The 16,817-nt window shown below is 40.8% G+C and overlaps 1 protein-coding gene across 10 annotated transcripts in view; it reads left to right on the top strand.

Annotated features, from left to right (window-relative positions):
• The window catches only part of kmt2ca (lysine (K)-specific methyltransferase 2Ca), a 471,931-nt gene that overhangs the window by 228,886 nt on the left and 226,228 nt on the right, over positions 1-16,817 (top strand). For all 10 annotated transcript variants that reach the window (XR_005942627.1, XR_005942628.1, XM_041184363.1 and 7 more), the window contains exons 6-7: positions 1,455-1,600; positions 2,538-2,647. Coding sequence is in view for 8 of the 10 variants with exons in the window: in XM_041184363.1 (XP_041040297.1) it covers positions 1,455-1,600; positions 2,538-2,647 (256 nt within the window). In the remaining 2 variants the exon portion in view is untranslated. The remainder of the gene's footprint in view (positions 1-1,454; positions 1,601-2,537; positions 2,648-16,817) is intronic.

Here is a 16,817-nt window from a genome sequence, read left to right as displayed (position 1 = left end):
AGAGCAAATATGTTAGTTGGACTGTAGGAGTTAGTCTGCATTACAATATAAGGAGCTGGGAAGTAAAGAAATGAGGTGCTGCAGTTTAACTAATGTAATTATATTGTAGCAAGTTTATATAGGTGCCGTTATACATTGAAAAAGTCAAATTTATAACCACAAGGACTACAGTTCAAAGGGAAGGCCCATCATAATGCATCTTGGGATGGACAATAATTGTGAATTTGCCTGTGTCACTCAGAATATTTTTTTAAGAAGTGCAGCTGTATTTTTTTATAAGTAGCATGCAGATGTTTTGCTAAGAAGTACAGAGCTATATTGTAAAGGAGGGAAAATGTAAATTAGTTTGACAAATTTTTTCACATTCTCTTTAAAAAAAATACAGAACCTTAAAACAAAATTTTCAAATAAAATGCATAAAGGATTGCTTGCGCAAATTTTTTTTTAACTTACAATTAGCTAAGGAAAAACAATCAAAATATTTTATTGTCTCTGGGGTGAATTCATACAAAGTTATTTCCAAATTCTTTCACTGGAGCTGTGTATCCTTCTACAACCAGTATCTTTCCCCTTACAACAGGTGAAGCATTGTTGAGACCACGGGAGATTTTCGAATATATTATAAATTCTGGAATCAAAGGCCCTATCTCACATCAGACATCATACTTTGCTCTGTTGCTAAACAATTTTTTAAATAAGGACAAATGAAGTCAGTCATTTAGAATCTGTAAAATTCCCTCACCAAATAACAAACGGATTGCTTACCTGTTAAACTGTGGCTTTAAAGGACATGGCTGTACCTTATCAGCAAAATGGTAATTCTTTACATGATGCAACACTTCTCTCATTAAAATGGTGCATCGTCCCACTTACACCACGAGAGATTTACAAGTAACAAAGCTAACCTCTGCGTGAGACATAATTGTGACACTTGGTTCTATGTCAAGTATCTTTATTGAGTTGTGGTACACCATCTTAGAGTGTAAGAAAATGTGAAGTAATCAAAAGGTTTCCATTGCCTCTATTAACTCAATTGTCTTTTCACATTTATTGATTCAATCTATGACTATGGAAATTCCAAAGATTTCTGCAAAAGGAAATTGAAATTATTTGTATTTGGAATGTTTTGCCTATTGATATAATTGCCTAGTTGCTTTTAAGAAATGATGATGACAACCAGAAAAATAATCTTCAGCACATCACTGTAGAAAAGGAGGATATGTAGCCACTACACAGATTGCATGTTATAAAACAAATAAATTTACTACATATTAAAGTTCTGTGATAACAGATCCTCAACAATTTACAGTGTTAGTTGAGCAGATTACACTTTCAGTTTTATAAACAGTTTGCAGAATGTACAGGCATAATATTGAAGCTTTAGCAATAAATTGAAATTTAAGCAAAAACATTTTTAATTACCTCTTTGTTTTCCATGAAATGTTTTGTATCAGGTCTCCTTGCCACACCGCAGCGCCTCCGTCTACGTGTATTAATGTTACAGTGGCCTCTGAAGAACAGACAAGCAGATATTGGGATGAGCTCAGTCAAGTTGGCCTTCCTGATGATATTGATGTCCAGGCCTTATTTGAACCTTCAGGTATTGAAAGCATAGATGTGGTCTTAATGAATTGTGTTCTCCAACCATTTATCTGTTTCCATATTAGTTGTGATTGACTCGGGTTTGATAGCCATTTGTGACATATTCCTCCTAGTGTACTTAGTGTAATAATTCCAATTTCCCCATTGACCTTCCATATAAGTTTATATAGCTTTAGTTAGCTATTCACCAACCAATGGAGTTGATCTTTGACTATTTGTTCTAACTCTTCAAAACTTAATCAATCATGGCCTGCCCTGCACAAATCCATGTAGTGCCTGATCAGTCTCTATCTTTCATTCTGTTTGTAGCTGAGGCCTGAAGTATTCCTGTGATATTTTGTAGCTGGTGGCTTGCAGAATACTTCCTTGTTCAAAACGATGGTGGTAGTTTCTGTCACATGCATAAAAATATTTTCCATTATAAAAAAACTGCTGGTCTTAAAATATGGGATGTTCAGTAGTATATTGTATTGCCTTGTTGAGCTGTTTGAAAGTCAGCATAGTCTAAGCGTATTCATAGAGAACCAGACTGTACCTGCTAAAGACATTTTATTGAACTGGATGTACAGTTCACCACTGTGACCCAGACGTTATAAATCTAATGTTTGATACCTACCATCAGTAGTCCAAAATGATGTAAGAAATAGAAGCATTATCTCCTAGCTTAGAAGATATTTGTGTATCATTAGGAAAATGTTACTGATTTAATAACTAACTGGAGTTCCACAGGTCATGTTTGTGTCTTGTTCTACCCAAAATTAATGCATAGTTATCAATAGAAATATAGGAACTTGAATTTTAAAATAGACATCCAAGGAGATAGTTTTGTAAAGTGTTGGGAAATATGTAGGCAGTTAAATCCATTATGTGAATTACTTAAAATGCAAAATAAAATTTTACCTGTCTCTTATGTATTTTTAATTTTTGGTTGACAGGTCACTGTTGGGTTCACCATTGTTGTGCAGAATGGTCTTCTGGAGTGTGCCAGGCAAATGGACCAGTACTGGTGAATGTGGACAAAGCAGTCCTCTCAGGGATTACAGAGGTAAGTTGAAATTTCAGGGAAAGAGGAAATTAACCTAGCTGAACTGTGGCCTCATGACTTTTGAAGAAAATTATTACTTAATGGAAACTACATTGCTGCCGTATGTGAGCAGTTTACACTGTTTAGAAAGTTAAGTCAGAAGTTGGGCCTGGAACCTCCAGATACATATCAAATTATAGATTTTGTCAAGTGCCTTTTTGATTTATGGTATTCCTGTGATGAGCAAGGGCTTTCAACCCAAATTCATCTTTAACAGTGCAGTAATGCAATTTAGAGCAGCTGAACTTGGTGCCAGCAAAACTTTAGGGTTATCAAAATGTTTTAAGGAAATCCACAAATAACAAAACTCCTATAAGCGTGGTTGTCAATGAGGTAAGTGACATTCCTAACAGCTGTTTACAGTTAGGCAAAACATTTATCCTGTATTTTAAACTAATGTACAACACGGATAATGTGCAACAGACTTTTTCATAACTCAACAAATATACAATAAATAATCTTTATATGGGTGTTGCATTGTGTCAATGAAGCTTCAAAATAGCATTAGTGGATGTGTTGAATGAAAAAGCTATAGAATGCTTGAGTAAGAACTATGATCTCATTTAAAAAAAATTCCTCCAGTGTCAAGGTGTTTAAGATTTTCAGATCTGACACAAACTAGCATCTGTAGATTAGGAGAATAGGTATACTGGTGCCTTGGGTGTAAGAAAATATCTCTCAGTTTCTAAATATATTGATGGATAATGCCAGCGGTAAAGGTCAGTTGTGGCAGGAATTCTTGCTCAGCTTAGCAACTCAAAGGTCAGAATATAGAGGATTGGTAATTGTGAGCTATTTTGCGCCATGTTCATGGGTCTTCAGTCATGACCTTTTGGTTTATTAGATGTGTTATCAAAATCCTATTGACAATGTGCTTATTAACTGAGGTATAGAATTGCCAGTGTTATTCAGCATCTACGGTGATAATTCAATGACAAGTTCTGACCAGTGTATATGAAAGTTGTGTAAAATTCTTCAGTCGTGACCTCTACTTTGCCCTTCCTAATTGCTCATGCAGGTTGAACAGGATGCACACAAACTTGCCCACTTGTCTGATCAACTGAGCTTTAAAACCCCTGTCTATCATCAAGGCTGCCTACTTCAAACTTTGTTGCCTACCTCCATTCCTACCTTACCCCTTTTGCTGCAATAATCTTTTATCCAATCTTTTTTGTCACCTCTGAACTCAGTTTAGACAATGTCCTTCTCACAGGCCTCTCAAACTCTGACCTTCCATAAACTTCATCTTGCCCAAAACTTTGCCTCCTGCAACCTGATCCACATTAATTCCTCATCACTAACACCTCTCCCCTCAGTGGCCAACACTGCTCATAAACTCCTACCCTTCCTGTAATAGTTTAACCCTTTCGGGTTTAAGTTCGATCTAACCACATGACAGGTGGCGTTTACATGCATGTTTTAGTACTGTTTACTGTTTAAAAAACTTATTGCCAAATTGTTACTTATACTCCTAAGAATTTTGGAGGAGGGGAATAAAATCTCATTTTGTTGCATTCTTATAAATAACTAAGCATGCTGTGGAAAAGTCTACTTCTGCACATGCTTTTGCACTGTGGGGCCCCTGAAAAATGTATTTCTTTGTGGCAGCCACCCCTGCCTGTATTTCTTTTTGCCAGTTTTTGCCTCCCTCCATCTAAAGGCACCAACTCTTTGCTTGGGTCCAATTCTTTGGGTACCCATTGCCCATCACTTCCTAATTTTCCATTGCCCATGTAAACCCATGTAGTGGCTATCCGCAGGCTGTTCAAAGACAGCAGAACTGCATGAAGCCATCATCACCTAATATCTACTCAAGATCACTGTCAGTAGTGGCCACTGCACTGGAGGGACCCCTTTTTATTTTGCCCCCTCCGCTTCCTCCTCCCTATATTAGAGATATTGTGGCCTGGTCAAGGCCCTATGCTTCCACTGAGATTAAGTGACTTGGTATGAAACTGGAACCTATTGGTCTCTGTGGCTTCATACTATAGTACAGTGTATTACCCACTAGATTATTGAAAGAAAGTTGAGATAATGAAGCTACTTCTGCCATTTGAGTTGTTACAAATATTAGTGCTTTTTTCAACATCACAATGTGTGACACAAATACTTAAACTGCTAAACTCGAGAACCAAGTGATTTCCTTGAACCCTGGCTGCATAAGGGATAATAGGCCGAGTTACAAAAAACTTTTTGGACTTTAGTTGACCATCAGGACTCTGTAATTCTGAGCAGGGTCACACCTCATCTTGGAAAAGATTAATATTTTCATAACTCTTATAAATCACTGATTATTTTATTCATTCACAGGATGTGGGCATTGCTGGCATGACCAGTATTTATTACCCATCCCTAATTGCCCTTGAGAAAGTCCTGGTGAGCTGCCTTCCCAGGTACAACTGAGTAGCTTGCTAGACCATTTCAAAGGGCAGTTGAGAGTCTAATTGGGAAAAAAAAATCATTCATGGGATGTGGACTTCACTGGCTGGGCCAGCATTCATTGCCCATCCCTCGTTGCCCTGGAGAAAGCGGTGATGAGATGCCTTCTTGAACTGCTGCAGTCCATGTGATGGAGATACACCCATAGTGCTGTTAGATAGGGAGCTCCAGGATTTTGACCCAGTGACATTGAAGGAAGGCTGATATATTTCCAAGTCAGGATGGTAAGTAACTTGGAGGGGAACTTCCAGCTGGTTGTGTTCCCATCTATCTGCTACCATTGCCCTTCTAGATGGTAGTGATCATGGGTTTAGAAGGTGTTGTCAAAGGAGCCTTGGTGAATTCCTGCAGTGCATCTTGTAGATGGTGTGCACTGCTGCTACTGTGTAAGTAGTGGAGGGAGTGAATGTTTGTGGATGTGGTGCCAATCAAACGAGCTGCTTTGTCCTGGATAATGTCAAGCTTCTTGAGTGTTGTGGGAGCTGCACTCCTCCAGGCAAGTGGAGAGTATTCCGTCACACTCCTGACTTGTGCCTTGTAGATGGTGGACAGGCTTTGGGGAGTCAGGAGGTGAGTTACTCGTCACAGGATTCCTAGCCTCTGACCTGCTCTTGTCACCACAGTATTTATATGGCTAGTCCAGTTAAGTTTCTGGTCAATGGTAACCCTCAGGATGTTGATAGTGGGAGATTCAGTGATGGTAATGCCATTGAACATCAGGGTGCGATGGTTAGATTCTCTCTTGGCTGGAGATGGTAATTGCCTGACACTTTTGTGGTGCGAGTATTACTTGCCAGTTGTCAGCCCAAGCCTGGATATTGTCCAGGCCTTGCTGCATTTGGACATAGACTGCTTCAGTATCTGAGTAGTTGCAAATGGTGGTGAACATTGTGCAATCACCAACGAACATCCCCACTTCTGACCTTGTGATGGAAGGAAGGCCATTGATGAAGATGGTTGGGCCAAGGACACTACGCTGAGGAACTCCTGCAGTGATGTCCTGGAGCTGAGATGACTGACCTCCAACAACCTTCTTCCTTTGTACTAGGTATGACTCCAACCAGTGGAAAGTTTTCCCCCTGATTCCCATTGACTCCAGTTTTGCTAGGGCTGATGGGATGCCACACTCGGTCAAATGTTGCCTTGATGTTGAGGGCTGTCACTCTCACCTCACCTTGGGAGCTCAAATCTTCTGTCCATGTTTGAACCAAGGCTGTAATGAGGTCAGGAGCTGAGTGACCCTGGCGGAACCCAAACTGGGCGTCAGTGAGCAGGTTATTGGTAAGCAAGTGCCACTTGATGGCACTGTTGATGACCCCTTCCATTCCTTTACTGATGATTGAGAGGAGACTGATGGGGCGGTAATTGGTCGGATTGGATTTGTCCTGCTTTTTGTGTACAGGACATACCTGGGCAACTTCCCACATAGCTGGGTAGATGCCAGTGTTGTAACTACTAGAACAGCTTGGCTAGGGGCACTGCAAGTCCTGGAGCACAAGTCTTTCAGTACTATTGCCGGAACATTGTCAGGGCCCATAGCCTTTGCAAAAAGCCTTTGGCCATTGCGTGTGGGGAGGAGAGATGGGGTGAAGAAAAGAATGAAAGAGCTTGATGTGATCATTAAAATGTCTGGTGTTAGACATAAAACATTGCTAAGGGATGCAAGAGTTTAAGGTTATTTGATCTAACAGTTTTTAAGTGATATCACAGACAGAATGCTTTTTGGGCTGTTGAGTGTCTTTGCAGTTAAATAAAATTACATTCATCTTATGCTCTATATCCCAACTGCCTGATTCATTTATGTGCGTCTAACACCATTCCACAGAGCTGTGATAACAAACGCATTTTTTTAATGACTCCCTTGATAGAAGAAACAGAATCAATTGCACTCATTTAAAACCTGCACGTCTCACGGAGAAGGTGTTCTACAGGGACTCCAATGTATTTAAAAATCTGTTTGAAGATTGCTCCGGAAATCCATTTGTGAATAGCTGTGCTGGGTGCCATTTGGCAGGGAGCTCTGTGCTCTGCTGTTAAGTATGTATACTGTGTTGAGTACAGTTGATTTATCAATGTTATTTTAAGTGAAATAATTTTCCTTTTTAAAAAGAAAAACTGCTTCTCTCTTCATCTTTCAAATAAATATCCCATGGTAATTCAGAGTTGTGCAATGATTTCTGTAGTGTATATATATATATATATATATATATATATATATTTTTAAAGTATACTCCAAGAGTCTTTTCCAGAAATGTAACATTTTGGCATCAAAAAGTATGAACACTGTCATGTTTTCTTATTTAGGAGCTATATAGTGCTCAAGTTCCTGATCACTCCCCTGCCCCACCTCCTTCCCCTCACAGTCAGCACTATTTGTTATGGCTCATGCATAAATAATGGCCACTTTGGTGGCGCACTGGTGGGAGACAAGAGACTCTACTAGTGAGAAGTGAATGCTTTCAGAAGCAAGGAATAGGAAAGGGGCACAAAAGAACAACTTGGAGAGGAGAATTAAAACAAAACTTTACAATTTTTTTCTTTTTTTTGTAGAAAGGTAAGGCTTTTGTTTAAATTACACACCTTCTTCTCATGGCATAGTTGCCTCAACTAGATGTCCAGCTTGAAGGTGTCTTCTATATATGACCATTTTCCAGTTATGTTTTGCTCACCTTAACCTCGAATCACTTGTTGCCTGAATGTCAGTCTGTCGGTCTGCATCTAACTTTTTATTGACTAAGAAATACAAAATTATTATTTGATGTTTTTTTTCAATCTCCAAAACTAATTAAATGCTGAATGAATGAGATTGCACACACATCTACATACGAACAAGGAGCAGGAGTAGGCCATTCAGCCCCTTGATCTGATAGTAATCTGAAATCTGCATCCCACCTACTGCCGATAACCTATCACCCTCATGCTTACCAAGAATCTATCCACCTCTACCTTAAAATATTCAAAGACTCTGCTTCCACCACCTTTTCAGACAGAGAGTTCCAAAGACTCTCGACCCTCTGAGTGAAAAAAATTCACCTCATCTCTGTTTTAAATGGGCGACCCCTTATTTTTAAACAGTGACCCCTAGTTCCAGATTCTTCCACAAGAGGAAGCATCCTCTCCACATCCATCCTGTCAAGTCCCCTCAGGATCTTGTATGTTTCAATCAAATTGCTTCTTACTCTTCTAAACTCCAATGGATACAAGCCTAGTCTGTCCAACCTTCCCTTGTAAGACAACGCACCCATCCCAGTATCTGATAAACCTTCTCTGAAATGCTTCCAACATATTTACATCCTTTGCTGAATGAGGTGACCAATACTGTACACGGTATTCCAAATGTGGTCTCACTAGTGCCCTGTACAGTTGAAGCATAACCTCCCTCCTTTGCATCCCATTCCCCTCGGAATAAATGATAACATTCTATTAGCTTTCCAAATTACCTGCTGTACTTGCATGCTAACCTTTTGTGATTCATGCACTAGGATATCCAGATTCCTCTGCAACTTAGACCTCGGCAACCTCTCACCATTTAGATAATATGTGGTGAGAGATTGCAGAGCTCTGCTTCATCAATGACCTTCCCTTCATCACAAGGTCATTAATGGGGATATTCATTGATGATTGCACGATGTTCAGTACCATTCACAACTCCTTAGATACTGGAGGAGCCCATGTCCATATGCCACAAGACCTGGACAACATTCAGGCTTGAGCTGATAAGTGGCAAATGACATTTGTAATGACCATCTCCAACAAGAGAGAACCTAACCATCTCCCCTTGACATTCAATAGCACTACCATCACTGTATTCTCCCACTATCATTATTCTGGGGGTTATTATTGACTAGAAACTTTAATGGATCAGCCATATGAATACTGTGACTGCAAGAACAAGTCAGAGGCTGAGAATACTGCAGCGAGGAATTGACCTCCTGACTTCTCAAAGTCTGGCCCGCCCTCAACAAGGCACCAAGGCAGGCATATGATGGAATACTCTCATTTGCCTGGATGAGTGTGGCTTGAACAACACTCCAGAAGTTTGACACCTTCCAGTGCGAAGCAGCCCGCTTGATCGACCCTCCATCCATCAACCCAAAATTCACTCCCACCACAACCAATGCACAGTGGCAGCATGCATACTATATATAAGGTGCATCACAGGAACTTACCAAGGCACCTTTGACAGCACCATCCAAACCCATGACCTCTACCACCTATCAGGATAAGGGCACTAAATGGTGAGAGGTTGCAGAGCTCTAAGGTGCAGAGGAATCTGGATATCCTAGTGCAGAAATCACAAAAGGTTAGTATGCAAGTGCAGCAATTAATTTGGAAAGCTAATAGAATGTTATCATTTATTGCGAGGGGAATGGGATGCAAAGGAGTGAGGTTTTGCTTAAACTGTACAGGGCACTAGTGAGACCACATTTGGAGTACCATGTACAGTATTGGTCACCTCATTCAGCGAAGGATGTGAATGTATTGGAAGCATTTCAGAGAAGGTTTATCAGACACTGGGTTGGGTGGGTTGTTCCCCTCCAAGCCACACGCTATCCTGACTTTGGAATCATATTGCCGTTCCTTCACCGTTGGTAGATCAACATCCTGGAACTCGCTTCCTAATTGCACTTTGACTGTACCATGTTAAAGGTGTACCACGCCATTGAAAGGATACTTGTGCCGGACCAGTATCGACATTTTTTGACAAGTTTAATCCATATCTGTGAAGTCGGTACAGGAACGTTACATTTTATAATAGATTTTGAACGGTGAATCAGACAGTCAGATGTCATTTTCACACAATATTTGGAGGAACAGAGACATCTTGGACAAGACCTTCTAACTTACCAGGTTTAACTGGACACGTGCATGTCAGAAGTTACTGTGGGATTTGCGAGGTATTAGCATTATTTATTTACAGAAAAATTAGGCCAGGGTTTTCTCTGACACTCAGTACAAACTCTTGTGGGAAGCAGCCTATCCTATTTTTTTTTTTTGCAGATTGTTAATGAGGGAGCAGAGATGCTACCAGCAATGTTTTATAATCAGTCAATCAAGATGTTTGCTGCAGAAGTGCTGAGGCCCAATTTTTACTTGAGTGAAATATATGTGGTGAATAGTCAAACTGTTTTAAATTAATAAATACTTCTAGTTATATGTCTTCCCTTCTTCCAATCTACAACCCCAAAGGTAAAATAACTCCCTTAAGGATACTGCTGATAAAAGTCAATTTTAATTCACACCTTCCCTTCACCCCCCACCGGCGGCAGTCCGCAGGGATTGTTCCCTCCGGGACACCCTGGTCCATTCCTCCATCACCCCCTACACCTCAACCCCCTCCCACGGCACCTTCCCATGCAACCGCAGAAGGTGCAATACCTGCCCCTTTACTTACCCTCTCCTCACCGTCCAAGGGCCCAAACACTCCTTTCAAGTGAAGCAACATTTCACTTGCACTTCCCTTAATTTAGTCTACTGCATTCGTTGCTCCCAATGCGGTTTCCTCTACATTGGAGAGACCAAACGCACACTGGGTGACCGCTTTGCAGGATACCTTCGGTCTGTCCGCAAGCATTACCCAGACCTCCCTGTCGCTTGCCTTTTCAACACTCCACCCTGCTCTCATGCCCACATGTCCGTCCTTGGCTTGCTGCATTGTTCCAGTGAAGCTCAATGCAAACTGGAGGAACAGCACCTCATCTTCCAACTAGGCACTTTACAGCCTTCCGGACTGAATATTGAGTTCAACAATTTTAGATCAAGAACTCTCTCCTCCATCCCCACTCCCTTTCCGATCCCCACCTTTTTCCAATAATTTATATAGATTTTTCTTTTTCCACCTATTTCCATTATTTTTAAATGTATTTCCATCCATTGTTTTATCTGTATCTTTTAGCCTTTTTCGATTCCGTCACCCCACCCCCACTAGGGCTATCTGTACTTTTTGTCCTGCTTTCTACCCTTAATTAGCACATTCCTTAGATAATATCACCACCTTCAACACCTCATTGTCCTTTTGTCTGTGACATCTTTTGGTTATCTCCACCTATCACTGGCCCTTTATCCAGCTGTACTCCCCCCCCCCCGCCAAAGCAGCTTATATTTCACCTCTCTTCTATTTTTACTTAACTCGGATCATTCAGACTCGAAACGTTAACTATGTTCCTCTCCGCAGATGCAGATGCTGCCAGACTTGCTGAGTTTTTCCAGGTATTTTTGTTTTTGGTTTGGATTTCCAGCATCCACAGTTTTTTGCTTTTAATTCACGGTAGTCTGTTATCCAAAGTGACTTAAAAATACAATGCAAAAAATGTCCCTATTTGGCAGAAAGCGATGAACTACAATGCACCATTGCACAAGGAAAGCAGAAAAGAGGGCAGAAAAGCACCATTTGATCCACTGAGGCCAATTTCTGTACTATGAAACCAAGGTGGAAAATTGTGTCCGTTGAAGCAGAATGGACACATGGAGCTACTGCAACAAGTTGGGGGAGAAAAATGAAGAAACACTTTCCTTGCTGACACATTTTCTAAAGATTAAGGCTTCAAATCCATCCTTCACAACAGATTTATTTTCAGTGAGAGCCATTTAAAAAATATTATGCATAATGTATCTGCATAATTGCCCTGATATCCTGCAGATTCATTCAATCAGGAGGAGTGCTTGAAAGTTTTGCTAGCGATGGTCTACCACTTTAATCACTTGTTGCTTATTCTACTTAAGAGCATGGCACAGTAGCATACTTCAAGTTAAGTTTACAGTAGTTCTGTTGGTAAACTGCCCTACGCTATTGAAACCCAGTTTATGATTGACTGCAGAGGGGAGTTTCAGGAGACAAAGTTGAGGCAGTGCACTCAGGCCACCAGATTACAATGGCCTAAGAAAAATCAAACCTGCAGCATTTACAGATTATTGGCTTAAAATAAAACCATAAAAAATAAGATCATAAAAACTGCTGGCAGAATAGTGTCGTTTTCCTATTCAGCCCTACCTCTTGTCCAAAACACACAAATGTAAAGGAGCATTTGAAAATCACAAAATCTTGATTCTAAAGCATCACCATGATGATCTGTACCAGTGTTTTGTGCTAAATGTTTGGGAGATTAAACATTTTGCTTTCTATCATTTAAGTACTTCGCTGATATAATTGACCTAACTATTATGGTGGTAATTTGATTAAAAGGAATGGTTTTTGCTACTACAAAATTGCAATAAATAGCACACTCCACTGTCCTAAATTTTTACTGTTGAGAAAATTATTTTTTCCCAATTGAGTAAAGCACTAAATCCAGACCATTAATATGCACTCTTGTATCAAATGCTAAAGGAACAGAAAGGACTTTCATTTATATAAAGCTTTTTATGACCACTGGGTGTCCCAAAGCACTTTGAAGGATTAAGTATTTTGGAGGTTAATCTATGGAAATGTGGTAGCCAATTTGTACACAACAAGACCCCACAAATGGCAATAAGTTAACCAGGTGCTGTGTTCCAGTGAAATAAAAACAGAAAATACTGGAAACACTCAGAAGATCAGGTAGCATCTGTGGAGAGAGAAACAAAGTTAACATCTCGATAATCTTCAGAATCTGATTTTTTGATGCTGGTTGAAGGATAAAGATTTGCTAAGATAAAAGCAAAATACTGCGGATGCTGGAAATCTGAAACAAAAACAAAAATTGCTGAAAAAACAGGTCTGACAGCATCTGTGGAGAGAAAAACAGAGTTAATGTTTCGAATCCATATGACTCTTCCACAGAACTAAAGAGAAGTAAAAATATATATTGTTTAAGCAGAGTGGGACAGGTGAAGCTGGATAGGAGGCCAGTGATAGGTGGAGGCAAAGGAGAGATTGCAAAAGATGTCATAAACAAAAGGTTGAAGGGGTGTTGATGGTTGTGATACTGGCTAAAGAAGGTGCTAATGGTGACATTAAGAGTAGAAAGCAGGATGAGCAATTGACAGATGGCCTAGTGGGGGTGGGGTGGGGGGAGGGGATGGTGTGGGAAAAAAGATCGAAATAGGCTAAAAAGTGGGGACAAAACAATGAATGGCAATACATTTAAAAATAATAATAATAGAAATAGATAAGGAAAAAATATAAAAATTAAAAAATAAATATTTGAATATTTTTTCCCACCATACGGACTCGAAACGTTAACTCTGTCTTTCTCTCCATAGATGCTGTTACACCTGCTGAGTTTTTCCAACAATTTTTGTTTTTGTTGTTGATAAAGATTTGCTATGTCACTGTTAGTGCCCATTGGCTCTTGGCATTGTGTCTGGGGATCCTTTTGTGTCCTTGAGAGACAAGCAGGGCCTTTGTTTAACATTTCGGCCAAAAGACAGTGGCACTCCCTCATAACTTGACTGAAATGATAGCCAAATTATATGCGCAAGTATCTGGAACCGGGTTTGAATCTATGATATTCTGACCCAGAGGCATGAGTGTTACAATTGGGATAAGGCTGGCAGTTCTGTTCTGGTATTCTGTAATTATTTCAATAAGGAGCTCTTGTATTCAATAAGTTAACTAGCATCTCTCAGCTACAGCCTTTCCATAGTTTTGCAGCTGACCCCACTCGCAGTTCTTATCTATCCAATTGTAGCCACAGAATCACCTGCATTGATTCCTCTTCCCGCTCCCTCACCTGGTGTCCCCCAAGGATCTATCCTTGGCCTGCCTCCTATTTCTCATCTACATGTTGTCTCTTGCTGACATCATCCAAATCTGTATCCAAGATACCCTGTGTCCACTGATGACACCAAGCTCCACCGGTCCACTGTCCCTGAATTGTCACACTGCTTGTCCAACATCTGGCACTGGATGAGCACAAACTTCCACCAACTAAGTATTAGGAAGACTGAAGCCATTGTCTCCTCTGTTTGCTAGCCGCCCACTTCATCCCTCTCCCTGGTACCTGTCTTAATCTGTCTTAGATTGACCAGACTCCTTGTCCTGGTATCGGAACCCATATCCTTATTTGCACCAAGTCCTGTTCACCCATCACCCCTGGACTCCTTGACCTACATTGCCTCTTGGTTAAGCAGCGCCTTGATTTTAAAAATCATATCATTGTTTTGGAATCCCTCCATAGCCTTTCCCCTCCCTATCTCTGTAATCTCCTCCAGCCCTACAACCCTCCGAGATAGCTGCTCTCCTCAAATTCTGGCCTCTTGAGCATCCCAATTTTAATCGTTGCACCATTACCAACCTCCAGCGGCCAAGGCTTGTGAATTTCCTCTCTACCAGACTTTCCTCTCAAGCCACTCCGCAAAATCTAACTTTAGATCATTTGCCTCCTCGTGTGATTCAGTATTAAATTTTGTAGCTAATTCTGATGTGTTGCGGTATATTAAACGCACTTTAAAAAGTAACTTTTTGTGCAAACTAATAACAGTAGAAGTAGGAGCAGGAGAAAACTATTAAGGCCCGCCGTGCCCGATCTGTTGCCATTCAGTACAATCAGAGCTGATCTTAAGCTTCAACTCCACTTTCTTGCCAGCTTCCAAGGGAATCCTTTAATTCCCTGAGAGACGAAAAATCTCTTCCTCTTATCCTTAAATATATTCAACGATGGAGCATCCGCAAACCTCTGGGATAAATAATTCCAAAGGTTCACAACCCTTTGAGTGAAGAAATTTCTCCTCAGTTCAGCCTGAAACAATTGTCCCCTTATCCTGAGCCAGTGCACCATTGTTCTAGATTCCCCTGCCAGGGAAACAAGATCTATGTCTACCCTGTTAAGTCCTTCAGAATCGTGTATGTTTCAATGAAATCACCTCTCATTCATCTAAACTCCAGAGAATATAGGCCCAATTTACTCACTCTCTCATCATTGGATAACCCTGTCACCCCAGAGACCAATCTAGCAAACCTTCATTGTACTGCTTCCAATGCAATTATATCCTCCTTTAACTATGGAGTCAAAAACTGCACATAGTATTCCAGGTGTGGGCCAAAACTCTGTACAATTTTAGGAAGACTTCCTTATTCTTGTACTCCATTCCTCATGCAATAAAGGCCAATATGTCATTTGCCTTCCTAATTGCTTGCTGTACCTACATGCTAACTGTGTTCCTTGTACAAGTAGACCCAAGTCCCTCTCAACATCAGCATTTACAATTTCACACCTTTTGAAAAATATCCTGCTTTTCATTTCTTACAACTAAAGTGAATAACCTCTCAGATCCTCACAATGTACTCCATTTACCCATTTTACCCATTTACTTAACCTGTATATTTCTCTTTGCAGCCTGTTTGGTGTCCCCTCATAGCTTGCATTCCCATCTAACTTTGTATCATCAGCAAACTTAGACGCATCACTCTCTGCCTTTTCATTTCAGTCATTAATATAGGTTGTAAATAGCTGAGGCCCCAGCACTGATCCTTGTGGTACTCTGCTAGTCATAGCCTTCCAAATTGAAAATGTTCGACTTATCCCTACTTTTCACTTCATATGGGTTACCAATCTTCTTTCTATGCTAATATATTACCCCCAACTCCATAAACCATTATCTTTATTAACCTTTGTGTACCACCTTAGCACCTTATCAATTGCCTTTTGGAGATCCAAGTATACTATATCTATTAGTTCCCCTTTAGTTACCCCTTTAAAATAATAAGTTTGCCAAATACACTCTTCCTTTTGTAAAACCATGTTTTACAGGGGGAGGCGATGGCATAGGGATATTGCCGCTAGACTAATGATCCAGAGACCTAGGATAATGCTCTGGGAACGCGGGTTCGAATCCCGCCACGGCAGATGGTGGAATTTGAATTCGATAAAAACCTGGAATTAAAAATCTAATGACTGTGAAACCATTGTTGATTGTTGTAAAAACCCATCTGGTTGTAATGGAAGGAAATCTGTCATCCTGGTCTGGCCTACACGTGACTCCAGACCCACAATAATGTGGTTGACTTTTATATGCCCTCTGAAATTGTAACAAACCGTTACAAAGTCACAAAAAAGGAATGAGATTGGACAGACCACCCGGCATCAACCTAGGCGCCGGAAACGACAACAGCATTCTCAGCCCTGTTGATCCTGCAAAGTCCTCCTTACTAACATATGGGGGTTAATGCAAAAATTGGGAGAGCTGTCTCACAGATGAGTCAAGCAACAGCCTGACATAGTCATCCTCACAGAAACATATATTACAGATAATGTCCCAGGCACCACCATCACCATCCCTGGGTATGTCTTGCCCCACCAGACAGACCCAGCAGAGGTAGCGGCACAGTGGTATACAGTCGGGAGGGCGTTGCCCTGTGAGTCCTCGACATCGACTCTGGTCCCCATGATGTCTCATCAGGTCAAACATGGGCAAGGAAACTTCCTGCTGATTACCACATACTGTCCTCCCTCAGCTGATGAATCAGTGCTCCCCCAAGTTGAACACTTGGAGGAAGCACTGAGGGTGGCAAGGGCACAGAATGTACTCTGGGTGGGGACTTCAATGTCCACCACCAAGAGTGGCTTAGTAGCACCACTACTGACCGAGCTAGCTGAGTCCTAAATTACATAGTTGCTATTCTGGTTCTGCACCAGGCGGTGAGGGAACCAACAAGAGAGAAAAGCGTACTTGACTTCATCCTCACCAATCTACCTGCAGTAGATGCATCTGTCCATGACAGTGTCTATAGGAGTGACCGCTGCACAGTTGTTGTGGAGACGAAGTCCTGCCT

The sequence above is a fragment of the Carcharodon carcharias genome, chromosome 3 (genome assembly GCF_017639515.1).
Source record: "Carcharodon carcharias isolate sCarCar2 chromosome 3, sCarCar2.pri, whole genome shotgun sequence".
Lineage (NCBI taxonomy): Eukaryota > Metazoa > Chordata > Chondrichthyes > Lamniformes > Lamnidae > Carcharodon > Carcharodon carcharias.
The sequence above is the reverse complement of the archived record's forward strand: the minus strand, read 5'-3'. Positions and strand labels throughout refer to the sequence as shown.